Source organism: Mobula hypostoma, chromosome 3 (genome assembly GCF_963921235.1).
Source record: "Mobula hypostoma chromosome 3, sMobHyp1.1, whole genome shotgun sequence".
NCBI lineage: Eukaryota > Metazoa > Chordata > Chondrichthyes > Myliobatiformes > Myliobatidae > Mobula > Mobula hypostoma.
Window position 1 is genome coordinate 126,871,853 of NC_086099.1, and position 27,091 is coordinate 126,898,943.

General features: G+C 44.3%; 1 protein-coding gene across 1 annotated transcript in view; it reads right to left on the reverse strand.

Moving 5' to 3' along the window:
- The window catches only part of LOC134343535 (synaptotagmin-6-like), a 486,430-nt gene that overhangs the window by 173,093 nt on the left and 286,246 nt on the right, over window positions 1-27,091 (reverse strand). Inside the window, exon 2 of the mRNA XM_063042281.1 lies at window positions 13,935-14,280. Coding sequence (XP_062898351.1) covers window positions 13,935-14,104 — 170 coding nt within the window. The 5' untranslated portion in view covers window positions 14,105-14,280. The remainder of the gene's footprint in view (window positions 1-13,934; window positions 14,281-27,091) is intronic.

The following is a 27,091-nucleotide window of genomic DNA, read 5'->3' on the forward strand; positions in this document are numbered from 1 at the left end:
GCCGTTCCTTTGGATTTATCAGCTGTGGGGAGAGAGGCAGCCTGCTACGTGGGCAACAGCTTCTCTCTGCACCGAACTGCTCTGGAATGGATACTGGCTTGCATGTCGCGTGTTCAAGCTGGGGTGCAATAACCATTGTTGACCTCGACCAGCAGAGAGCCTCAGGTGATCTTGTTGTGTAGACAATAGATTTTCCTGAACCACAGTAAAGTATGGGGTTGCTGCTGAAAGGGAAAATGTGTTTGTGTAATTGCTATTGGTCACATGCAGTGAATTTTTTTTATATAGGCATCCGTTAGTCTCATGAGACCATGGATTTGAGCCTTGGAAGGTTTCCAGGGCACAGGCCTGGGCAAGGTTGTATGGAAGATCAGCAGTTGCCCATGCTGCAAGTCTCTCCATGACACCAATGTTGTCCAAGGGAAGGGCATTAGGACCCATACAGCTTGGCATCGGTGTTGTCGCAGAGCAATGTGTGGTTAAGTGGCTTGCTCAAGGACACACACGCTGCCTCGCCAAAGCTCGAACTAGCGACCTTCAGATCAATAGATGAACTCCTTAACCACTTGGCCAAGCGCCAACACCATGCAGTGAATATCCTGACATAATTAAGTTTCTGGGTTTGTCTGTTTGTCTGCTCCCTCTTTTCTCCAGTCCCTGCTTCCCTCACTCCATAGCTAATCCCATATTTTTTTTGTGGTCATGGCCGACACCTGATAGTAAGTCCCGCTAAAATTTAATCAAATAGACAACACTCAGCAGATCAGGCAGCATCTGCAGGAAGAGTAACAGAGTTTAACACTTCAGGTCACCAGAACTGGGAAAGAGAGGCAGCTTAGTAGCACAGATGGCAGAGCTGCTGGCTCACATCTCCAATGAGTAGGATTTAGTCCTAACCTCATAAAGGGGTTTACAGTTTCTTTCTGTGACAACGTGGGCTTCACCTGAATTCTCCAGGTCCCTCTGATATCGAAAACAAATGCCAAATAGTTAGTAAATTGGCTGAATAAAACCCTTCCGAGTGTGTAGGTGAGAGGGTAAGTCCCTCCCCGATATTAAGCATATTTACATGGAGCACTGACGCAGGAAAGCAGCATCAACCATCAGGGACCCCCTCACCGCAGGCCTTGCAGTCTTCTCATTGCTGCCATCAGGAAGGAGGTACTGGAGCCTCAGGACCCACAGGCCAGGTTCAGGAACAGTTATTACCTCTCAACTATCAGGCTCTTGAACCAAGGGGATAACTTCACTCAACTTCACTTGCCCCATCATTGAAATTTTCCCATGTACTTACCTTCAAGCACACTTCACCTCATGTTCTCAATATTTACTTATTAATATTATTATTATTATTATTTCTTTATTTCTATATTTGCATCATAGTTGCCATAGGTCACTATCAGGTTTGGGTAGACGTGCCTGATGAGGATCACGGTTAAAAAAAACAAGTGATAAGCTGTAACAGCATGTTATTACAATGGGTTTTATTTAATGACAAGTGAAAAAATTCCAAAAGCAGCCCAAAAATTGTGAAGGAATAAAGTACTTACAAATAGACAAATGAAAACGAACTTGTTATGTAAAAACATTTACAAATATGCAGAGGGATTCTCCATGACACACTTTGCCGTTAACTTTCCAATATAATATAACTATTCCTCAACCGTCAACTCCAACCTCCATCCCTCTCGAGCAAGACCAGACTGAGGATTTAAATCTGCGTCTGCCTCGCTAAGAAGCAACAGGAAATTCTACTGTTGATCAGAGGTAGTGGGGGGTGGGGGGAATCTACATGACCAGACAATAATAATTATTTCAGACCAGGAAAGACCAGGAAATTCTACTATTGGTTTGGGCGGGGTGGGGGGGAGGCGGTGTAATCAAAACCAGACCAGACCTGACCAGAACATAATGTTGGAAAATTTTAAACAGGGATTCAAACATGCTACAGTCTTATTCCACAACAAATGCCTTAGTTATGCCCATAGATCAGTGTCCACATGCTCAGATGAATATAGAAACATAGAAAAACTACAGCACAATAAAGGCCCTTCGGCTCACAATGCTGTGCCGAATATGTACTTACATTAGAAATTACCTAGGCTCGCCCATAGCCCTCTACTTTTCTAAGCTCCATGTACCTATCCAGGAGTCTCTTAAAAGACCCCATCGTATCCCCCTCCACCACCATCGCCGGCAGCCTACTCCACGCACTTACCATTCTCTGCATAAAAAACTTACCCCTGCTATCTCCTCTGTACCTACTTCCAAGCACCTTAAAACTGTGCCCTCTCATGATAGCTATTTCAGCCCTGGGGAAAAGCCTCTGACTATCCACATGATCAATGCCTCTCATTATCTTATACACCTCTATCAGATCACCTCTCATCCTCCGTCACCCCAAGGAGAAAAGGCTGAGTTCACTCAACCTATTCTCATAAGGCATGCTCCCCAATCCAGGCAACATTCTTGTAAATCTGTTCTGCACCCTTTAATTTTTTCCACATCCTTCCTGTAGTGAGATGACCAGGACTGAGCACAGTACTCCAAATGGGGTCTAAACAGGTTCCTATATAGCTGCAACATTACCTCTCGGCTCTTAAACTCAGTCCCACGATTGATGAAGGCCAATGCACCATATGCCTTCTTAACCACACAGTCAACCTGCTCAGAAAGCTTTGAGTATCCTATGGACTTGGACCCCAAGATTCCTCTGATCCTCCACACTGTCAAGAGTCTTACCATTAATATTATATTCTGTCATCATATTTGACCTACCAAAATGAACCACTTCACACTTATCTGGATTGCACTCCATCAGCCACTTCTCAGCCCAGCTTTGCATCCTATCGATGTCCCGCTGTAACCTCTGACAGCCCTCCACACTATCCACAACACCCCCAACCTTTGTGTCATCAGCAAATTTACTAACCCATCCCTCCACTTTCTCATCCAGGTCGTTTATAAAAATCACAAAGAGAAGGGGTCCCAGCACAGATCCCTGAGGCACACCACTGGTGACCGACCTCCATGCAGAATATGACCCATCTACAACCACTCTTTACCTTCTGTGGGCAAGCCAATTCTGGATCCACAAAGTAAGGTTCCCTTGGATCCCACGCCTCCTTACTTTCTCAATAAACCTTGCATGGGTTACCTGATCAAATGCTTTGCTGAAATGCTTATACACTACATCTACTGCTCTACCTTCATCGATGTGTTTAATCACTTCCTCAAAAAAATCAATCAGGCTTGTAAGGCACGATCTACCTTTCACAAAGCCATGCTGACTATTGCTAATCATATTATGCCTCTCTAAATGTTCATAAATCCTGCCTGTCAGGATCTTTTCCATCAACTTACCAACCATTGATGTAAGACTCACTGGACTATAATTTCATGGGCTATCTCATACTTCCTTTCTTGAATAAAGGAACAACATCTGCAGCCCTCCAATCCTCCAGAACCTCTCTTGTCTCCATTGATGATGCAAAGATCATTGCCAGAGGCTCAGCAATCTCCTCCCTTGCCTCCCACAGTAGCCTGGGGTACATCTCGTCTGGTCCCAAAGACCTATCCAACTTGATGCTTTCCAAAAGCACAACACATCCTCTTTCTTAATGTCTATTAAGAAATAGCTTTTCAATCCGCTGTAAGTCATCCCTACAATCACCAAGAACCTTATTCGGTAGTGAATACTGAAGCAAAGTATTCATTAAATACCTTTGCTATCTCCTCCAGTTCCATGCACACATTTTCACTGTCACACTTGATTGCTCCTATTCTCTCATGCCTTATCCTCTTGCTCTTCACATACTTGAGGTTTTCTTTAATCCTGCTTACCAAGGCCATCTCATGGCCCCTTCTGGCTTGCCTAATTTCATTCTTAAGCCCCTTCCTACTAGCCTTATAATCTTCTAGATCTCTATTATTACCTAGTTTTTTGAACATTTCGTAAGATTTTCTTTTCTTCTGGACTAGATTTTCAACAGCCTTTGTACACCACCATTCCTGTACCCTACCATTGGAACGTATCTATACAGAATGCCATGCAAATATCCCCTGAACATTTGCCGCATTTCTGCCGTACATTTCCCTGAGAACATCTGTTCCCAATTAGTGCTTCAAAGTTCCTGCCTGATAGCTTCGTATTTCCCCTTACTCCAATTAAACGCTTTCCTAACTTGTCTATTCCTATCCCTCTCCAATACTATGGTAAAGGAGATAGAATTATGATCACTATCTCCAAAATGCTCTCCCACTGAGAGATCTGAAACCTGACCAGGTTCATTTCTCAATACCAGATCAAGTACAGCCTCTCCTCTTGTAGGCTTATCTACAACACACCCGACAAACTCCACCCAATCTAAACCCCTTGCTCTAGGGATATGCCAATAAACATTTGGGAAAATGAAATCTCCCACTACGACACCTTTCCAGAATTTGACACCCTATCTACTCCTCAATGTCCCTGTTACTATTGGGTTGTCTATAAAAAACACCCAGTAGAGTTGTTGACCCCTTCCTTTTTCTAACTTCCACACACAGAGACTCAGTAGACAATCCCTCCATGACTTCCTCCTTTTCTGTGGCTGTGACACTATCTCTGATCAGCAGTGTCACACCCCCACCTCTTTTGCCTCCCCCTGCCCATCCTTTCTGAAACACCTAAAGCCTGGCACTCTAAGTAACCATTCCTTCCCCTGAGCCATCCAAGTCTCTGTAATGGCCACAACATCATAACTCCAAGTACTGATCCACACTCTAAGCTCATCCGCTTTGTTCATGATGCTCCTTGCATTAAAATAGACACATCTGAGCATATTTTTTCTCTAGCACTTGCCAATTCTCCCTCTTGCACTGTCTCCAAGCTTTCTCTATATGTGAGCCAACCGCCCCTTCCTCTGTCACTTCAGTTCGGTTCCCATCCCCCCAGCATTTCTAGTTTAAACTCTCCCCAATAGCCTTAGCAAGCCTCCCTGCCAGGATATCGGTCCCTCCTCAGATTCAAGTGCAACCCATCTTTTTTATACAGGTCACGCCTGCCCCAAAAGAGGTTCCAATGATCCAGAAATCTGAATCCCTGCCCCCTTCTCCAATCCCTCAGCCATGCATTTATCCTCCACCTCATTCTATTCCTATACTCACTGTTGCGTGGCACAGGCAGTAATTCCAAGATTACTACCTTTGAGGTCCTGCTTCTCAACTCCCTTCCTAGCTCCCTGTAGTCTGTTTTCAGGACCTCCTCCCTTTTCCTACCTATAAAAGAATATGTAGAATATGAAAGAATAATGCCCTCTCACCAGTGGTGTTCCCTTTGTAAGGTGTGGTCTGCCTGCTCCCTCTAACCCAGGCATTATATTAGGATGCTCCAAACCGTTCCTCAGGTGTTCTGGGGCCGTTTTGCTATCTACAAACCGATGTAACAGGGTGAGTGAAAATAAATGAAACTGGTTGGAAAGCCTGTGTTTGTATGAGTTATAAATGAGTACAGCACGTTAACTGAAGGGATTATTCTGATTAGCCAAGCTAGCGATTGTTTTACTGTTGGGATGTGCAAATGGTGAACTCCTAAGAACTGCAGAATGGGAGGGCAAAGTCTGTGAACTACTGGGGAGATGAGACCAGTGTCAGAATGAGGAAAAGTGATTAACCAGGCAAAGGGGTAAGGTTATCAGGAGAATTAGCCTGTTCTGTCACAATGGTTATTACTCTATTAAGGTTGTATTGAGTATGCCCGCAAGGAAATGAATCTCAGGGTGGTATATTGCAATATACAGCATATGTGCTTTGATAATGTTTACTTTGAACTTAGAACTTTAGAATGATTGAATGTGATTAGTGCAGGACTAATATAATACTCTTCAGAGATTGTCTGCCTGGTGTTAGCGGTCACATAACCAGGACTTGTGATATGCACCAGATGCTTGTACGACCATCCACCACCTGATCCTATGGCTTCATGTGACCCTGACTGGGGGGCTAAGCAGGTGCTTCTCCTAGTCCAGGGGTGACCTGCAGGCTAGCGGAGGGAAGGAGCACCTTACACTTCCTTTGGTAGAGACAAATCTGCACCCCACCACAATTTTCATAAGAGTAAACAAAATTATTTTTAGGTTGCAGACTTCACCTTTTTTCCAAGTTCTGACAAAGGATCTTTAACCTGAGACATTAAATCTCTTTTTCTTTTCCACAGATGCTGCTTGACCTGCTGAGTGCTTCCAGCAGTTCCAGTTTTTATGTCAGGTTTACAGCATGTGCAGTATTTTAGATTGCATTTGACTCTTGAAAACTCACTCTGTTGCTTTCCAATGCCCTGGACAACATGGGATATATGCTGGCTGGATAATTTTTTGTGCCAAGCCCATGTGCAATGTATACGCAAAGCCTGAATGCTGCAAATACTGCAACAGCATGTAGTCTTTCCTCAGGCTCCATATAGAATCCAAGGCAAAGCAGAATTTGGTGGAGCTGAGGCCGGTGGCAGGTTAGAACAGGCATCAGGGCTCCATGTCCATTCAGCTGAACAGCAAGCGTATGTCTGTGAGTAAGGAATTGTGTTTTTTTATTATTCAAATTCTTCAGCTAGTTTTTTTCTCACAGCTTTTAATGTTTTAATTGTTTATTTAATTTCCACCAGTTTTGGTATGTTTCTCAACATTTCTGATGCTCAGGAACATTTTAAAATGGCCATCTGCTAGGGTTTTCCAGAAGAATATAATGGCTGGGGTTTGTCTGCGTCACCCACATAACACAACTGCTTTGCTGGAGGTCTGTGCAGCAAAAAGGACCTGACTGTTTGCCTCCATGCAGATTTGGACCCGGTAATCTTGGGTCAATGGGAGTTGTGATTGGAGCTCCAGCCCTAATCAGCAATTTCCAGCCATATATTGAGTTCACAGAGTGGACATTAGGCTATTTCCAAAACGGGCAAAGAGGCAGGTCACCCAGGCAGCCAACGATTATTTTTATAGAATGTCATTAAATGCCTGCTTACACAGTGGTCTCATTATTTCCCACAACAATCAAGGAGTGTGCATAGAATAAGTCATCAGACTGTTCAGCGTGAGGCTTTCCACCTTAGCATTGATCACTAGATGCCAAACACGACCTACTATTATACCTTCAACCGTCCTCTCTGGAACTTGCGAGATAAAGAATGAAAGGTTAATTATGACTACAGACAAACAGGCTGTGGGTGTCTGGGTTTCAACTCTGAGAGGGGGCAGAATACAGATGATCCAAAATAGGACTGAAAAAGAGGAGAGTGGGTTTTGAAGCACTCACCGTGACAAGTTATATGGAATATGTGCCTGAGGGCTCACGTTGAACTATTGTAAACAGTTAAAACATAATTTTCTTTTGATCTAATTTTCTCCGCATACTCCAGTGAACAACGAGATCTTTATTTGTTCCCAGTGAAAATTATGTCACGATTGTAATCAAGATGTAAAGCCACCTGAGCCTTTACTCACATGGACAAAGAATTTAAGGAGAAAAGATTTGTTCCAAATTGGTGTAAAAGTGTCATTTCATAAAGAAATGATCATGATCAATTGCCAAGTGCTCACTGTACTGGCTACTTTAATGAATCTACGTGTACTCAGTCATGATTAAAATTGTATACTAGCTTTACTGAATATATTTTTCATTTCACTGGATGTTCTGAATTCATAGAATCAAAGATCGTACAGCACAGAAATGATCCATTTTCTCCATGTCGATCACATTGCTCATCTATGATAATCACATTTCTCTGCTTTAGGCCTGCATCCTTCTTTCCTTTTCCTACCCAAGTACATATCTGTCAAACACTGGAATAGCCACACCCTTCTCTCAATGCCTCTGAATCTGTCACAACTGCTCTCAGGTTGAGGTTCTTCATTCTAGAATGAGGGAAATGTCCTCCTTTTTCAAAGGAGGGGGCTTCCTTTCCTCGACCATCAAAGCTACCTTCAACCGCATCTCTTCCATTTCACGCATGTGTACTCTCACCCTATCCTCCCACCACTCTACCAGGGATAAGGTTCCGCTTATCCTAACCTATCAACCCACCAGCCTTTGCTTCCAACACATAATTCTTCACAACTTCCGCCATCTCCAACGGGATCCCACCAACAAACACATCTTTCCCACTCCACACCCGCCCCCCACTTTCTGCTTTCTGCAGGGAATTCCCTTGTCCATTTGTTCTTCCCCACTGATCTCCCTCCTAGTACTTACCCTTGCAAACGGAACAAGTACTACCCTTGCCCCTTCACCCCACCCCTCACCACCATTCAGGGCCTAAACAGTTCTTCCAGATGAAGTGACACCTCACCTGTGAGTCTGTTAGGGTCATATACTGTGTCCAGTGTTCCCAGTGTGACCTCCTGTATATCGGTGAGACCCAACGTAGGTTGGGAGACCACTTTGCCAAGCACCTATACTCTTTCCACCAGAAGAACTGGGATCTCCCAGTGGCCACCCATTTTAATGCCACTTCTTATTTCCATTCTGCTATGTCAGTCCACGGCTTCCTCCATTGTTGCAATGATGCCACACTCAGGTTGGAGGAACAACACCTTGTATTCCATCAGGTAGCTTCCAACCTGATGGCATGAACATTGATTTCTCGAACTTCTGGTAATGGACCCCCTCCAACTCTCCTTCACCATTCTCCATCCCCTTTTCTCTCTCTCGCTTTATCTCCTTGCCTATCCATTGCCTCCCTCTGGTGCCCCTCCTCCCCACTTTTCTTTCTTCCATGGCCTTCTGTCCTCTCCTATCAGACTCCCCCTTCTCCAGCCTTGTATGTCTTTCACCAAACAACCTTCCTGCTCTCTACTTCATACCTCCCTCTCCCGGTGCCACCTATCACCTTGTGTTTCTCTCTCCCCTCCCTCACCTTTTAAATTTATTCCTCATCTTTTTTCTCTCTAGTCCTGCCGAAGGATCTCAGCCCAAAACATCGACTGTACTTTTTTCCACAGCTGCTGCTTGGCCTGCTGAGTTCCTCCAGCATTTTGTGTGTGTTGACTGGAATAATGCTGGGTTCATAACCTTCTCTGGCAGCTTACTCCAAATATTCACTTTCCTCTGTGTGAAAAGATAACTCCTTTCCTCCACTTCAGCCCTGATGTATGCTGCTTCTGTCTGGTTGCCACAGGGAGTGTGCCTTTAAGAGCTGGCAACCTCCTCTTAATGCTGACAGCTGCATTAAAGTTAGTGTGGGCCTCATGCAACTGACAAGCCAGCTCACCTTTTGAGTTGAATCCTTGCCAACACCATGGTATACTTTCATTGCAGTCTGTTTCAGAACCCTTTCGTGAGGGCCAATTTTTTATCAGATGGCATATTTATGATAATAAGAAAGAGACCATTCAATCCTTTGAATTCAATGCTATTCGCAGGATGGCAATCTCATCCATCCCAGTCCTTCTCTCCGAATTTCTCCATATCCCTGAAACTTATCCTCTCTCACACATACCCATGAAACATCCATTAATTCTTTTGCTTTTGACCTGCACAAGAAGACAAGTTACAGAGACCAAGTAACCTATCATGTGTTGCTTGTGTTACAATTAACCAAGATGATTGTAATTCAGATGTTAAGCCTAGAATCTAGAAGGTTAAACTCTGGCATCCATTGTAAGACCATAAGACATGGGAGCAGAATTAGGCCATTTGGCTCGTTGAGTCTGCTCTGTCATTTCATAATATCTGATCTATTTCCCTCTCAACCCAATCTCCTGCCATCTTCCCATGACCTTTCATGCCTTGACTAATCAAGAACCTGTTCACCTCTCCCTTAAGTACACCCAAATGTCCTGGCCTCCACAGCAGCCTGTGGCAATGAATTCCACAGCTTCATCACTATCTGGCAAATGAAATTCCTTCTCATCTCTGTTCTAAATGAATGTCCCTCTATACTAAGTCTGTGTCCTCTGGTCCTAGACTCCTCACCATAAGAAACTTTCTTTCCACATCCACTCTATTTAGGCCTCTCAATATTCAGAAGGTTTCAATAAGATACCCCGCCCCCATTCTTCAAAATTCCAGTGAGTAAACGTCTGGAGCCATCAACCTCTCCTCATACAATAAGCCTTTTATTCCTGGAATCGTTCTCCTGAACCTCTTCTGCACCATCTCCAATGTCAGCACATCCTTTATTAAATAAGGGGCCCAAAACTTCTCACAATATTCCAAGTGAGGCCTCACTAGTGTCTTAGAAAACCTCAATATTATATCCTTGAAGTGTCAAAGTGAATGGTGTTCCAAGACTTTTCATCCTGCTCTGCTAATGCATCTTTCAGCATTGGGCTGTCTCCAAGAAATGACTGCAGCTCACACACACATGTTCTTCCGTAAAAGTGCTTGCTGCTGGGAACATTTGCTAGGTTAACAAACTTCTCGTCACATGCCGGTGATAATAAACTTGATTCTGATTCAAAGTAATTTTCATAAATTGCATCCACTTTACTTCCATTTGCACAGATGTTGTGGAAGAGGTTTTATAAACAGCGAAATAAAAAGTGACTTAAAATGAAATCTTAAAGGGACCACTCAGTGCAGTGAGACTTGAGACCTCTCAGCTGAAAACCTGATGTCAACACAAAATACGTCGTGACTCACCCAGTCCACCTGTTCATCCCTTCCCAAATCAAGACTAAGTTCACCAGCCACAGGTGACCAATTCACCTATCAACACTCATATCCTTGGTAATAGAGCACTCACAGGAAACCCACATGGTCAAAAAGAGAGGTGCAAACTCTATACATCTGACGGAAAGAGAAGGCAGGCAAGTCGCAGCATGCTTTGCGTTCCATTACAATGCTGCAAACATGGAGTCACATCATCAGACTGGGCCAAAATAGCACAGAAATGGGCTTAATTACACTTCGCATTGAAAATAGAATAGCGTTTCAACTGTATATTGTAGAAAAGAATAGTGTAACGTGAATCCATTTCTAGGCAAATTCTTCCAAAACCTCCCACATCTGGGTCCTCTGGTTTCCTCGATGTTCCAAAGGTTGGTGAATTATTCAGCTACAGTAAATTGCCCTCTTGGGTGGTGAGGTGGAGATATGTCTACCAAAGGAGGTGTAAGGTGCTCCTTCCCTCCAATAGCCTGCAGGTCACCCTTGGGTAAGATGTAGCACCTGATTATTCCCCCCCCCACCAAATCAGTGTCACGTGAAGCCATGGGAGCAGGTGGTAGATGGTCTTATGAACAGCTGGTGCATAGCACAAGTCCCGGTTATGCGACCACTGACGCCAGGCAGACAACCTGTGATAGGTATTGATAATGGCTGGGGTCACCCATCTTGTAAAGACACTGCCCAGAAGAAGGCTATGGCAAACCAATTCTGTAGAAAGATTTGCCAAGAATAATCATGGTCAAGACTATGATCATACATAATAAATGAATGAAATCGCAACCCCCCCCCCCCATTACAAATTAGATTTGGGGAGATTCGATGAGAACATGGGGATTTAAAAAAAATTGGATTCATGCAGTAGTGGGACATTAAGTATCTCCCAGTGTCTCTGGATTCACTCTTTGCCTTTCCATAGTGCGCCCAAAGGTGGCGCTGTTGATGCAGTTGATCGGAGTCAGTTATGGACTGACAATTGTCTTGACAGAGCCTTTTGTATAAAAAAGCGGTGTCAAAGCAAATGAAAGAAAATAACCATCTGGTTTCGTATTTTTTAGGCATCTCAAAAAGTTAAGAAAAAAACTGGGACAGTCATCTGTAAAAATTTGAGAGCTCCAAGGAAGATACTCTTGTCAGAAAAATATCAACCCCTTAGACACAGCACGTTCGAAAAAATTTGAAGTACCTGCTTTTTGTTTTTCAATTTTATTCTACATCTTTGAAAAAATAAACTAGGGCAATCTACACAACGTTCTCTCCAATGGATGTCAGCAGAACATTGTCCAAGAAAGTTTAAAACTGGACAAAAATGCACTTTGTATAAATCGCATTTTCCACAGCTGGTGATGTGTTTGTGAACCCAGGTGAAGGATTGTTAGTTTATAACATCAGTGATTTGCAACTCTGTGGATTCATTAAACCACTAAATGCAATATATCTGCAAAATGTACTATTGTACGTATCACTCTGTGTTGAGAGAGTGATATTAAAAGAAGAATTTCAATGGTAATACCTTTAGTTGAAGGAGTTAATGATCACATAGGTGGTGGAGTGGAGATAAGTCTTTATCAAAGGAGGTGTAAGGTAATCCTTCACTCCACTAGCCTACACTTCACCCTTTGGCAAGCAATAGCACCTGCTTAGCTCCAGCTCCCCGATCAGGGTCACATGATGCCTTGGGAGCAGGTGCTGGACGGTCGTACGAGCAGCCAATGCACATCACACGTCCTGGTTATGCGACCACTGACGCCAGACAAGCACTGAAGGGTACTAATAATGTCTGGGGTCACCCGACTTGTGAAGGCGCTACCCAGAAGAAGGCAATGTCAAACCACTTCTGTAGAAAAATTTGCCAAGAGCAATCATGGTCACGGAAAGACAAAGATCACCCACTTCATACAGCATGGCACATAACGAATGAACGTCTCAAAAAAGCAAGCTTATAATAACAAAGAATGCTACCATCACTTGCCCTAGTCTTTGACAACCTCCCCACCATTGCCAGCTTGGGAATAAATAGCATCAATGAGGACATCCTTAAAATTCTTGCACTAATCGGTACATTGGTTTGACCATGAGAAGGAGGAGCGGCCATTCAGCTGCTGGTGTCTACTACACCATTCAGTAGGGCAATGATGACCATGGTTGTAACAGTGATACAACAATGCACGTCTCAGCACTGCAAATTTCAGTAGCACCCAAGACTGAGGTGTGGCATTCAGGAAAGTTGGTCACTTCCCGTAAGACTGACATCAGCAGATGGGGTGGGGGTGGAGATTGGGGCCAAGTATCGTGCGGTAACTTGTGGGAAGTGTTGGGGCAAATGTCGCTACTTCCATCATCGGCATTGTCTGACAAGCAAGACTGGGAATTAATGTGTTAGGTGGGAAATCAGGGAGAGTTGGATGGGTCAGGATGGGAATAGGAGAGTGCCAGGAGATCAGTGACATGTGGGCTTCAGGGCAGTGAAGGGATATGGCGGTGCAGGGTCCAAGGAACATACATATGGACATACAGTCCTACATCGTGGGTCCGCAAGAAAACCAGCAATGAGTGCTCCCAGGACAATCAACTCATTTCCCTAACTATCCTTCAAAAGGAGCATGAGACAGTGAATGGCCACATCCTGTGAACAGCTGACGTGGAAGTGAGCAGGTCAGACAACATCTATGGAAATGAGCCAAAGGTTGAGACTCATTGTCAGGACTGAAGAAGGGTCCTGATGAAGAGTCTCGACCGAAATGTCGACTGTTTATTCATTTCCATAGATGCTGCCTGACCTGCTGAGTTCCTCCAGCATCTTGCGTGTGTTGCTTTGATTTCCAGCGTCTGCAGAATACCCCATGTTTATGACATGGAAATGGCTCAGACCATGAGGGCAAGCCCCAGTTGGAAATTCCCAGTGACATTTCCAGAGTGCAGCTGCTTGATCTGGAAGTAACCAGAATCACATTCCCTAGAGTCATACAGCACAAAAACAGGCCATTCGGACAGTCTGCTCCATGCTGACTGAGATACCTACCTAAGCTGGTCCCATTTGCCTGTATTTGAGCCACAACGTTCAAAACCATTCTTATCCAAATGTCTTTTAACAGCTGCTCTTCCACTCTGATAGCAAACAGGTTTCAGACATTTAGTACCAAGTCATTCGATTGAATTCAGCTGTACTTGCAGAAGTTTCATGAGCAATTCAGCCAAAGACTTGATGTCCTTCTAAAACTAGAATGCTGATTCCAGAGACATTAACCAGACAAGAAAGGACATGCGTTATCTACCACTGAGATGAGGAGACTGACCTGGAAGATGAGGCTGGCTCTGTTGTCTGTCTCTGTATTCGTGCGTGGCGCAGGATGTGATCCTTCATTGACATCTGGACATCCGCTGGAATATCGGGAGACGTGTGGCTGATCTTCATGGCTGCTTCCAAGATGCTCATGGATGGGGACTCCTTGGGTTTGTCCGTCATCTCCTTGCTGTGGTCAGCGGCTGCGATGTTGACTGTGTCTCCAGGAACAGAGGTGTTAGTGAGGACCTTGTTTTTCCAAGGCACCCAGCAGAGCTTCCAGAACACAAAGAGAAAGACCGCCACCAGGACCAATCCACAGAGAATAAGTATTACAGCAAGCAAGCTGACCGAGATATCTGCAAACAGAATGGGGCGGGCATGGGGACAAGAAGGTGCCACACACAGAGGACAGAGAGGGGAAAACAAAGAGAAAAAACCCATGAGCAAAGTCTGGTTTACTTTTCAATAACCTATCATCAATGATTATCAGAGGATCAAGCAACATGGCTCTTTGGCCCACTCTCTTTGTGCTGGTCATGAAATGACATACGGTGGCCACTTTATTAGATACACCTGCACACCTGCTTGTTAATGTAAATATCTAATCAGCCAATCATGTGGCAGCAACTCAATGCATAAAAGCATGCAGTCATGGTCAAGAGGTTCAGATGCTGTTCAGGCCAAACATCAGAATGGGGAAGAAATGTAATCTAAGTGATTTTGACCATAGAATGATTGTTGGTACCAGACAGGGTGGTTTGAGTATCTCAGAAACTGCTGATCTCCTGGGGTTTTTCACGTACATCAGTCTCTGGTGTTTACAGAGAACAGTGCGAAAAATGAAATAAAAACATTCAGTGAGCACAGTTCCGCGGGCGAAAATTCCTTATTTAATGAGAGAGACCAGAGGAAAATGGCCAGACTAGTTCAAGCTGACAAGAAGGCGACAGTAACTCAAATAACCATGTTACAACAATGGTCTGCAGAAAAATTTCTCTGAATGCACAACACATCAACCTTGAAGTGGATGGGCTACAGTAGCAGAGGACCACGGACATACACTCAGTGGCTACTTTATTAGGTACAGCAGGTATCTAATTAAGTGGCCACTTGTTGTATAATAATCCCATTTCCCAGCCCTCAGCCTTCTACTTCATGGCACTTCAAGAGCTTATCTGAACACTGAAATGTTGTTGGATTGGCTGCCTCCAGCAGACATTGCATTACAGATTTCAACTACCTCAAATCCTCTCTCTCTTACCTTAACCCCTCTTGTCGCTGACTCCTCTGCTAGTGGGATAAGTTTTTCACTGCCTATTTTATGCCCCACATAATTTACACATCACTTATAATGATAAGTGGATGGTCCCACAAAGCCAGGTCAATTGGTTGCCATGGTACCCATTCTGTAACAAAAGACTGAACTCCAGTTTTAAAACATAGAAACATAGAAAAACTACAGCAAGATACAGGCCCTTTGGCCCACAATGCTGTGCCGAACACGTACTTACTTTAGAAATTACCTAGAGTTACCCATAGCCCTCTATTTTTCTAAGCTCCATGTATCTATCCAGCAGTCTCTTAAAAGACCCTATCGTATCCACCTCCACCACCATCGCTGGAAGCTCATTCCACGCACTCCGCACTCTCTGCACAAAAAATGTACCCCTGACATCCCCTCTGTACCTGCTTCCAAGCACCTTAAAACTGTGCCCTCTCATATTAGCTATTTCAGCCCTGGGAAAAAGCCTCTCTATTTTTTCATTGGTCCAACAAACAAAGACAAGCAAATCAGTTTTTGAGTGCAAATCTCAATGTTTTCTTGCTTCTGTGTACTAAGGCTTAACTAAAATCAAAGATTCAAAGTACATTTATTATCGAAGTATGTATGCAGTATACAACCCTGAGATTCGTCTTTCCCACAGACAGCCACAAAACTAAGATACCATAGAACCCGTTCAAATGAAAACATCAAACCACCAATGCACAAAAAAACGAACAAATCATGCAAATGGCAAAAAAGCATGAAAAACAGGGAATAGAAAACAGCAAACCACATTGTCATTAAAACATTCCGGGAATGTTCAGTGTCAGCTCAGTTCATTTCAATCTAGCTCTGTGTTGTTCGTTGACTGCAGGCTACAGAGTCAATTACCCCGATCAAAATTGTACAAAATGGCAAAAAAAGGCAGCAATCAGAAACCAGAAACGTAACATAACATGAACTACAGAAAAGACAGTGCAGAGCTTGTAGAAATTAGTCTCAGTACTTTCTACACAGAAGAGAAGCAGACCATGTTCATACACATGGACTTACTGTGCAGCCAACATTTCAAGCATTGGCTCTGCCATCTTTTCAAGCATCTCACCTGTCTTCTCCCCATTTGCCTGTGCACATGACCCACTCATGCCAGAATCAGATGAAATTTGATATATTAGCTGCTTAGACCAGACCAAAGAGGGAAAACTAGAAAGAAACCCTTCATCTTCTTCTTCTTCTTCTTCTTTGGTTGTCCATCGAAATCCGATGACAATGTCCACTCCTTTAATGGTGAGATCTTTAATGACTATACAGTCCTATCCTGGACCCACAAGCTCTGTTGCAGGTGGGACATGTATATATGGTAGTGGTGGCAACCATGGCTGCATTTCTCTTGGCTCTCTTCTGCTGTCTTCTGGTTGTTCTTTCCATCTCCAGAATATGAACCCCGTCCCTACACAGCTGTCGCCAAGTGGTACGGTCAGCAGCAACCTCCTCCAGGTCTTCAGGTCTGATCTTGCACTTCCTTAAAGCATTCTTCATCCGATCATTATAGCGCTTCTTCGGCCTTCCAGCTGAGCGTTGACCATGATGTAGCTGGCCATATAACACTCTGCGGCATAGCCGACATGGGGGCATCCTGCAGAGGAGGATCCTGAAGGAGAACCTACAGAGGCTATAAGACTACAAGACCATAAGGCATAGAAGCTGAATTAGGTCATTCAGCCCATTAAGTCTGCTCCTCCATTCCATCATGGTTGACCCTGGATCCCACTCAACCCCATACACTTGCCTTCTCGCCATATCCTTTGATGCCCTGACGAATCAGGAAACTATCGGCTTCTGCCTTAAATATACACAAGGACTTGGCCTCCTCCACAGTCGGTGGCAGAGCATTCCACAGATTCACTACACTCTGGCTAAAAAAAATTCCTCTTTACCTCTGCTCTAAAAGGTCGCCCCTCAGTTTTGAGGCTGTGCCCTCTAATTCTGGATGCCCCCGCCATAGAAAATACCTTATCTAGATCTTTCAACATTTGGTAGGATTCAATAAGATTCCCCCACATTCTTCAAAATTCCAGTGAGTACAGGTCCAAAGCCACCAAAATCTCCTCATACGTTAACCCTTTCATTCCTGGAATCATCTCGTAAACCTCCTCTGAACTCTCTCCAATGACAACACATCCTTTTTGAGATATGGGGCCCAAAACTGTTGACAATACTCCAAGTGCGGCCTGACTGGTATCTTATAAAGGCTCAGCATTATGTCCTTAATTTTACGAGGGGTGATTGATAAGTTCATGGCCTAAGGTAGAAGGAGTCAATTTTAGAAAACCTAGCACATTTATTTTTCAACATAGTCCCCTCCTACATTTACAGACTTAGTCCAGCGGTCGTGCACCATATGGATCTTGGACCTCCAGAAAGTGTCCACAGCAGGGGTGATTGATAAGTTTGTGGCCTAAGGTAGAAGGAGATGAGTTATACAGCTCTCCTTACATGCACATGCAGTTCAACTCTTTGAGTGATTATGCAGAAAGTTTGAAGTTAATATCTCATCAGTTAATAACTCATCAGGGGTGATTGATAAGTTCGAGGCCTGAGGTAGAAGGAGATTAGATTATGAGGACACGCAGTCCTCTTCTATTGTCATTTAGTAATGCATGCATTAAGAAATGATACAATGTTTCTCCAGAATGATATCACAGAAACACAAGACAAACCGACTGAAAAATTGACAAAAACCACATAATTATAATATATAGTTACAACAGTGCAAAGCAATACCGTAATTTGATAAAGAATAGACCATGGGCACAGTAAAAGTCTCAAAGTCTCTCGAAAATCCCATCATCTCACTCAGATGGTGAACCTCCAGCGCCGCCAACTTGCCGATGCAGCATCCTGGAAGCATTCGACCACAGTCCAACTCCGAGTCTGTCTGAAAACTCCGAGCCTTTGACCAGATCTCCGACACCGAGCACCAAGCACCATCTCTGCCGAGCACCTCGACCCTGGCCCCAGCAACAGGTAACAGGCAAAGCCGAGGATTTGGGGCCTTCTCCTCCGGAGATTCTCGATTGCACAGTAGCAGCGGCAGCCAAACGGGCATTTCAGAAGTTTCTCCAGGTGTTCCTCTGTGCTTCTCACGGCTGACTCCATCAAATCCGGATTGTGCACGGCATCCTAGTTAACACATACGATATCATTCGGAATAGCCACGCGTGCAGCCTCGCACCACCATCTTCTCCTCCCTCCCAACTTCAAATTTTCTACATAATCACTCAACCCTAATGCAAAGGTCATTTCTAATGCCACGACAATCTCTAACCCCACCTCTTTCCGAATCCTAGGGTGCAGGTCCTCTGGTCTGGGTGACTTATGTACCTTTAGGTCTTTCAGCTTTTTGAGCACCTTTCCTCTTCTAACAGCAACTGTACCCACTCCCCTTCCTTCACACACTACAATATCAGGCGTACTGCCAGTGTCTTCCACAGTGAAGAATGACGCAAAATATTCAATTAGTTCATCGCCTTGTGCCCCGTTATTATTTCTCCCGCTTCATTTTGTAGCGATCCTATATCCACTCTCATTTCTCTTTAATTTTTAACAAACTTGAAAAAACTTCTACGATCCACTTTGTTATTATTTTCTGGTTTGCTTTCGTATTTCATCTTTTCCCTTCTAGTGATACTTTTAGTTGCTCTCTGTAGGTTTTTAAGAACTTCCCAATCCTCTCTCTTCCCACTAATTTTTGCTTTTACAATAACTTTGACTTCTCTTGTCAGCCATGGTTGTACTATTTTACCATTTGATTATTTCTTCATTTTTGGAATACACAAGTCCTGCACCTTCCTCTTTTTCCCAGAAACACATACCATTGCTGCTCTGCTAACATCCCTGCCAGCAGCTCCTTCCAATTTACTTTGGCCAACTCTTCTCTCATACCACCGTAATTTCCCTTATTCCACTGAAATACTGCTACATCAGACTTTACTTTCTCCCTATCAAATTCATCCACCTTATTTCTCATTCTACGCACATTTAGATACAACACCTTGAGTACCATATTTGCTATCCTTTCTGATTCTGCATCTCTAATGATTTAATACTCAGCCTGTTGGCTGCAGCTAACTCCCATCAGCTGCCTGCCCTTCCTGACAGTCTGACTGCACGCTATCATTACGTTTTTACCATCCGTCCTATCCCGAGTCCCTTCACTCCGGTTCCCACCCCCCTGCCAAGTTAGTTTAAACCCTCCCCAACATCTCTAACAAAACTACCCATGAGAATATGCTCACCCTCGGGTTCAAGTGCAACCTGTCACTTGAACAGGTCATACCTCCCCCAGAAGAGATCCCAATTATCCAAGAATCTGAAGCCCTGCCCCCCTGCACAAGCTTCTCAGCCACGTATTTATCTGCCAAATCATCCTGTTTCTACCTTCACTGGCACAGACAGCAATCCAGAAATTACTGCATGGGAGACCCTACTTCTCAGCTTTCTGCCTGGCTCTCTAAACTCTCTTTTCAGGACTTCATTGCTATTCCTTCCTATGTCATTGGCACCAATATGTACCAAGACATCTGGCTGCTCCCCCTCCTTCTCCAAAATGTTGTCGACACGATCTGAGACATCCCTGACCCTGGCACCTGGGAGGCAACATACCATTCGGGTGTCCTGTTCATGTCCACAGAATCTCCTTTCTGTTCCCCTAACTATTGAGTCCCCTGTCATTACTGCTCCTTTCTTCATTCTCTTTTCCCTTCTGCACCACGGACCCATGCTCAGTGCCTGTAACCCAGTTGCCATGGCATTCTCCCAGGAGGTCATCCCCAAGAGAAGTATTCAAAGCCATCAATTCCATCAGGGCCAGAGAAGCAAAGCAGGCAATTTTCCTGGGAGTGAGCTGTGCACACAGCTGGGATTTGAAATCAATCACAAATTTAAACTGTTTACCTATATGCTGTTTTCACACTATTTACGGACTGGGTCAGTTATTGGTAGAAATTTATCCGGCATTTTGAAATATCATTCGCTCCAAGAGGAAGATAGCTAGTTGCAAACTAATTCTGTCTTACAAGGTGCAGGGTTCCAGAAAAAAACAATAAATCTGACTGCACAAATGGGGGCTATGGAAGGAAGGGTGGAGAGAGGTGGCTGGCACAGAAGCCAAAACTTGTACTCCAAGCTAATGCAATGGAATCTTACTGAGCGCTCAGGATGTAAGGGATTCTGCAGATGCCTGAAATCTTGAGAAACACACACAAAATTCTGGAGGAACTTTGCAAGTCAGGCAGAATCTCTGGAGGGAATAAACAGTTGACGTTTCAGCCGAGACCCTTCGTCAGGCCTCTTGGTGTCTCTTGACATCAGGACTGTTCGCATCCCTGGATAGATGCTGCTCGATCTGCTGAGTTTCTCCAGCGTGTTGCGTGCATGGCACCCAGGATGCAGTATGTTCCCAGGAGCGAGAGTACGGCTGGAATCAGTGCCGAAAGGAGTCAGGGATCCTGCCCTCTGCTGGTGCCCCTTCAGCAATGAAAGGGATAACGTGATCTCAATGTGGATTGGACATCGCACACTGGGTGCCTGTGAAGGATAACATTGGATGCACCAGGGGAAGCAAGATGGTAGCTCAGCACTGAGTGTGCTCCCTGGTGTCAGTGGGGAGAGTGTGTAGCATCAATGACTGCACTGATCTTTGTGTTGATTGATCATCAGGATCCTGCTGTCTCTTTCTGTTGGATGTGATGGAAGCTGTTACTGTAATGTATTGTGTGAGTATTCGTAAGGTCAGAGTGCGTATGACGTCAGGACGTGGAGAAGTAAAACTGGAAGTCTGGTGAATAAACATGGTTGTTCAATCTACAGCGGTGTCCGAGTCGCATCAATATTACATGGTGTCAGAAGAAATCGCGGAAAAAAAGGAAGAGAAGTCACGTAAAAGATGTCACAGTTACAGCCACCGCTAAGTTTAAGCCTACAAGGTAATCTTGCTGAGAACTGGAAAATATGGATCCAGAAGTTTGAGCTGTTTTGCACCGCTAACGGCGTGGCTGAAAAAACGGAGAAAGTGCAATGTGCTACATTTCTGCACGTAGCGGGAGAAGAGGCAATAAAGGTTTGCAACACGTTTGTCTTCCAAGATGATGAGCAAGATAAAATTGAAGTGTTGAAGAAAAAGTTTCAAGATTGAACCGAGAAAAAAACCTACCGTACATCTGACACAAGTTTTTCACGAGGGCGCAAGGACCAACGGAGACCATAGACGCCTATGTAACAGATTTGAAGAGCAAGGCAAAAAACTGTGAGTTCAGACAACTGCATGACTCTTTCATACGTGACAGGATTGTATGCTGCATACGGGATGATCAAGTGAGGGGCAGGCTATTGAGAGAAGCAGATCTTACATTAGAAAAGGCGATTGATGTTTGTCGTGCCAGCGAGATCACGTCAAGTCAGGTTAAAGTGCTCAATGAAGAGATTGAAGTGCACAAAATAAAAACTGTGAAAACTGACAAGAGTAGGACAAAGCCAGCTCCACAGGATGATCAAAAGGAAGTTAACTGCAATAGATGTGGTTATAAACATGGATACAGAGAATGTCCAGCCACTGGGCAAAAAAGCTCTCACCTGTGTGTACAAAGGTCAACAACACAAGATCGACTTTGAAATAGTACAGCAATATGTTCCAGCAATACCGGGCAAAGCAACGTGCACAAAGTTAGGCCTGGTGAAGCAAATCTATGGAGTTGAAAAAGAAAATGACATTCTCAAAGACTTTGATGATTTGTATTCTGGATTAGGATGTTTACCAGGGAAACACCATGTCCAGATTGACCCAACTATTGCACCAGTCGTGCATGCCCCGAGAAAGATTCCAGTAGCTCTCAGGGATCGAGTAGTGGAGGAGCTACACAGAATGGAACAGATGGGAGTCATAACAAGACAAACAGAACCGACCGACTGGGTGAATAGTATGGTGACAGTGGTCACAGAAAAAAAGACGAGGATTTGCATGGATCCACAAGATCTCAACCAAACCGTCAAAAGAGAGCACTATCCACTGCTCACTGTTGAAGAGGTTGTCTCTCGCATGCCTAATGCAAAATACTTTTCAGTATTAGACCCAAATCAAGGTTTCTGGCAGATCAAGCTGGATGAAGAAAGTTCCAAATTTTGCACTTCCAACACACCCATAGGGAGACATCATTTCCTGCGTCTACCCTTTGGGATTTCTTCTGCATCAGAGGTATTCCAGAGATCCGTGGCACAAATGATTGAAGACCTGGATAGGGAGGTCAACATCATTGATGATTTGCAGATATGGGGTGCCACAATTGAGGAACATGATCAGAGACTGAGGAAGCTCCTGGAGAGAGCACGTGAGTACAATCTAAAACTGAACAAAAGTAAATGTAAGATCAGAACTACAGAGATCAAATACATAGGTCATGTGCTCAGTGCTGATGGGCTAAAACCAGATAACAAATCGGTCAGAGCTGTAGGACAGCTACCACCACCCGAAGACAAGCAAGAACTATTGAGGTTCATGGGCATGATACAGTATCTTGCCAAATTCATTCCCAACTTATCAGAAGTCAGGATGTTTTCTCATCCCAGCAAATATGGTAAGTGGACCTGGAGCAAGTGGTTATTTCATTCAGGGTAATAATGGAATCGATGGAAACAAAAAAAAAATCAAAACCGGAGAGATAGAGAACAGAGTGCCATTCATCATCGATTTCTTTCCACAGAACAAGCAAGTGGTTCACCATTACTGCTGTTTCCAGTAATGGTGAACCACTCAATGCACATCGTATTGATTAAACATGAAGCAAAACTCTATACTTGAATGCTTGATCCCTTTGGCACCTAATCACATATAACTCATGCAGTGGGTCAGGACGGAAGGGATTGGAACTTAGATCACATAATGCAGGTTCTTTTTTGTATTGGATGACTCAAGGTAGTTTATTTTTGACCTAAAGGCCATAAGATACAGGAGCAGGTTTACAGTACATAGAATATAGGAAGAGCAGAGCTCTTCTGTATTCAATTATGGCTAATGTATTTGGACTTGGGAATATCCACGCCATACTCAGCACAGGTGTTCCTGCAACTTGATTGTGTTGTCTTTCAGTGTATGCTGTCTCAGCCTGTGTCTTGCACCTTACTACTACGTGCCGGATGGTTTCAGTGAATTCATTCCACAGTCTGCATCTTGGGTCTTGTCTGGTGTGATAGACCCTGCTTCTATTGCTCTTGTGCTCAATGCCTGTTCTTGTGCACCCATGAGCAGTGCCTCAGTGCTGTCCCTCAGCCCTCCTATTTCCAGCCATTGGTAGGACTTTCTTGTGTCAGCCACCCCTGATCCTGTGCAGTGGCTTGTCCTACCATATTTATATATGTGCCTGGGGTATGGGATGTCAGGGTGGGGTAGCACCTCTGGTGGGGGAACATGACGTGTCCTTTTCAAGGCGGTTTGTCTACCTTTGGTCCCCACCTGGCACTCAGCTCTCACCTGTGGCTTCCTGTAGCTGTTTGCATGTGACAGCGGCCACACCCCGGGCAACGACTTCGACAAGCCAGCTAAACCAGGTGAAGGTAGCCGACGGGTCTCAAACCCTGGGTGAGATAGAACCATAGAACCATAGAAACTACAGCACAGAAACAGGCCTTTTGGCCCTTCTTGGCTGTGCCAAACCATTTTCTGCCTAGTCCCACTGACCTGCACACAGACCATATCCCTCCATATACCTCCCATCCATGTGTCTGTCCAATTTATACTTAAATGTTAAAAAAGAACCCGCATTTACCACCTCGTCTGGCAGCTCATTCCAAACTCCCACCGCTCTCTGTGTGAAGAAGCCTCCCCTAATGTTCCCTTTAAACTTTTCTCCCCTCACCCTTAACTCATGTCCTCTGGTTTTTTTTCTCCCCTTGCCTCAGTGGAAAAAGCCTGCTTGCATTCACTCTACCAGTACCCATCATGTGAAGCATGTGAAGACAGACTCCGGCTGATTCAGCGGATGAGACCAATGGTAGGTCCAACGGTCAAGAAGACGGTCTCTGTAAGCGTTGTGGAACGTGTAGAATACGACAAGACACAGAAGATGTCCTGGTTATCCACTGTGCCTAGTCCCATCTCCAGCCGTCTTGACTCTGTCTTGCCACTGGATCCCGATGGGAACTGGGAAGAGAAAGTGAGGCTGACGCTGTGCAACTCTCCCTCACTTAAATCCAAATCCAAATCCATCTCAACACCATCAAGCCGGCTGGTGGTGCAGTGACATCAGCGCTGGACTCCGGGAGTGAAGGATCCCGAGTTCAAATCTAGTTCAGCTGCTCCCGGGCACGCTTTCCATCCGTGCCGAGTTGAGTGTCGAGCTAGCAACTCGACCTCATAAAAAGTACTAATGGTGTCTGAGGTCTTCATCGATGATGATGGATGAGCCATATATGTGCCTAAGACTTTTATACAATACTGTACATGTAGATTGGATGAATCAAATTTGTTGTAATAAGGTAGAAGATGACTTACAGAATGTCTACCCGATGTTTTGTTCGATTAATGAGGAACCAACAAGGAAAAAGGCTGTTTTAGATTTAGTGAAATGAGTTAATTGATAATCCTATTGCCAAGACTCCTTTGGAGATGTGCAACCATAACATAATTGAATATAATCTTGAGTTTGAAAGAGACTTACTTCAATGTGAAACCAGAGTTCATCATCTAAACAATGAGAAAAGATTACGAAGAGCAAGACTGTTTTCTTTAGTGTTTAGGATAAAAGATCTTACTGAAACAGATCTAATTTTTAGAGTTGTATTTGGTGGTGGTGTGTGTGTGTGGGGGGGGGGTTATATTCTGGAAGATATTTGGGATTTGTACTTTGAATCGTGCTGGAGGATGACAGTATTGTGTCTGGGGTGGTCTAGGGTCATCATTGTCATGGCTTGGCTTCGCAAACAAAGATTTAGGAAGGGAGCTGCCCACGTCTTCTGCAGGCTCGCTGGTGGCTGATGAGGCCAATACGGGACAGGCAGGCTCAGCCACAGTGGCTGCAAGGGAAATTCTATTCTGGGTTTGGTGCTGCTGTGTCACGGTTCTTCCTCCCAGGGTAAAACTTGTGCTATTGTCATGCTGGAGAGGACAGTCAGGACAATTTGCTGTGGTTGAGGTATGTGGGATGACAGGAGCCCATACTTTGGTTGAGATAAAGAGGATGACTGGATCCGCGATGCGGGTTAAGGTTTGGCCGATAAAGTAGTAGAGAATGACAGAGAAAAGATCCTGTGGGTCTTCCAAAAACAGACTGAAAAGCAGTTACTGGCCAACCAATCAGACATAGTAATACTGGACAAGGAACAGAAGAAAGCAATTGTGATAGATGTGGCAATCCCGAATGACAGTAACATCAGGAAGAAAGAATATGAGAAGCTGGAGAAATACCAGAGCTTGAAAGAGCAGATAGAAAGGATGTTGAAGGTTAAAGCCAGAGTAATCCCGATGGTGACAGGAGCACATGGAGCTGTGACACCTGGACTGAGAGAGCGGCTCCAACAAATCCCAGGAACAACATCGAAGATCTTGGTCCAGAAGAGCACATACTAGGACAGCAAGGATACTGGATTGAAACCTCAAACTAGGGTGCCTAAGACATTTACACAGAACAGTATTTATCAACATGGAGCAGAGAGCGAGTTAGTAATTCTGGTGGGAGTGAAGGATGTTGGAAATGGTGAGGGTGGAGTGCTGTAGGAGGGCTGTGGGATAGGTGTCAGAGAAAGAGTGCCAGGGGCTGGGGGTGGCATAGGTACAGACACACCCAGCCCAGAGACACCAGGTTGATTTGATTCCAAACAATTGGTTTATTATTTATTACAGAATGTCTCCCTGCTGCTTCTGTTCCCTCCCCTCTCCTTTCCCCTTTTCCCAACCATGATTCCCCTCTCCCTGTTCCCTTCCCACTCTCAGTCCACAATAGAGACCCATATCAGAATTAAGTTTATCATTTTCCGCTTTAGTAAGGCATTTGACAAGGTCTCTCATGGAAGGATGGTCAAGAAGGTTCAGTCACTCAGCATTCAGGATAAGTACTAAATTGGATTAGACATTGGCTTTGTGGGAGAACCCCAAGAGCAATAGTAGAGGGTTGCCTCTCTGAATCAAAGCTTGTGACTAGTCGAATGCCACAGGGACTGGTGCTGGGTCCATTGATGTTTGTCATCTATATCTATATATATTTGTCAGCAAATTTCCAGATGACACCAGAATTGGGGATGTAGTGGACAGTAAGGAAGGCTATCATGGCTTGCAGAGTAATCAGCATCAGTTAGAAAAACGTGCTGAAAAATGGCAGATGGAGTTTAATGCAGAGAAGTGCGAGGTTGAGAAATTCAGTAGGACCAACCAGGACAGGTCTTACACAGCGAATGATAGGGCACTGAGGAGTGTGGTAGAACTAAGGGAGCTGGGAATACAGGTCCACAATTTGTTGAAAGTGGTGTCACAAGTAGATAGGGTCATGAAGAGAGCTTTTGGCACATTGTCTTTCATAAATCAATGTACTAAGTACAGGAGATGGGATGTTATGTTATAGTTGAATAACACATTGGTGAGGTCCAATATGGAGTATTGGGTGCAGCTTTGGTCACCTACCTACAGGAAAGATGTACATAAGGTTGAAAGAGTACAGAAAAATTTACAAGAATGTTGCTGGGTCTGGGGGAACCCAAGCTTCACAGTTATAACGACTGTATTCCTTGATAGGTTAGGACTGTATTCTTTAGAATGTAGAAGATTGAGAGGAGATTTGATAGAGGAATACAAAATTATGAGTGGTATAGATAGGGTAAATGCAAGCAGGCTTTTTCTACTGTGGTTAGGTGAGGTCTTG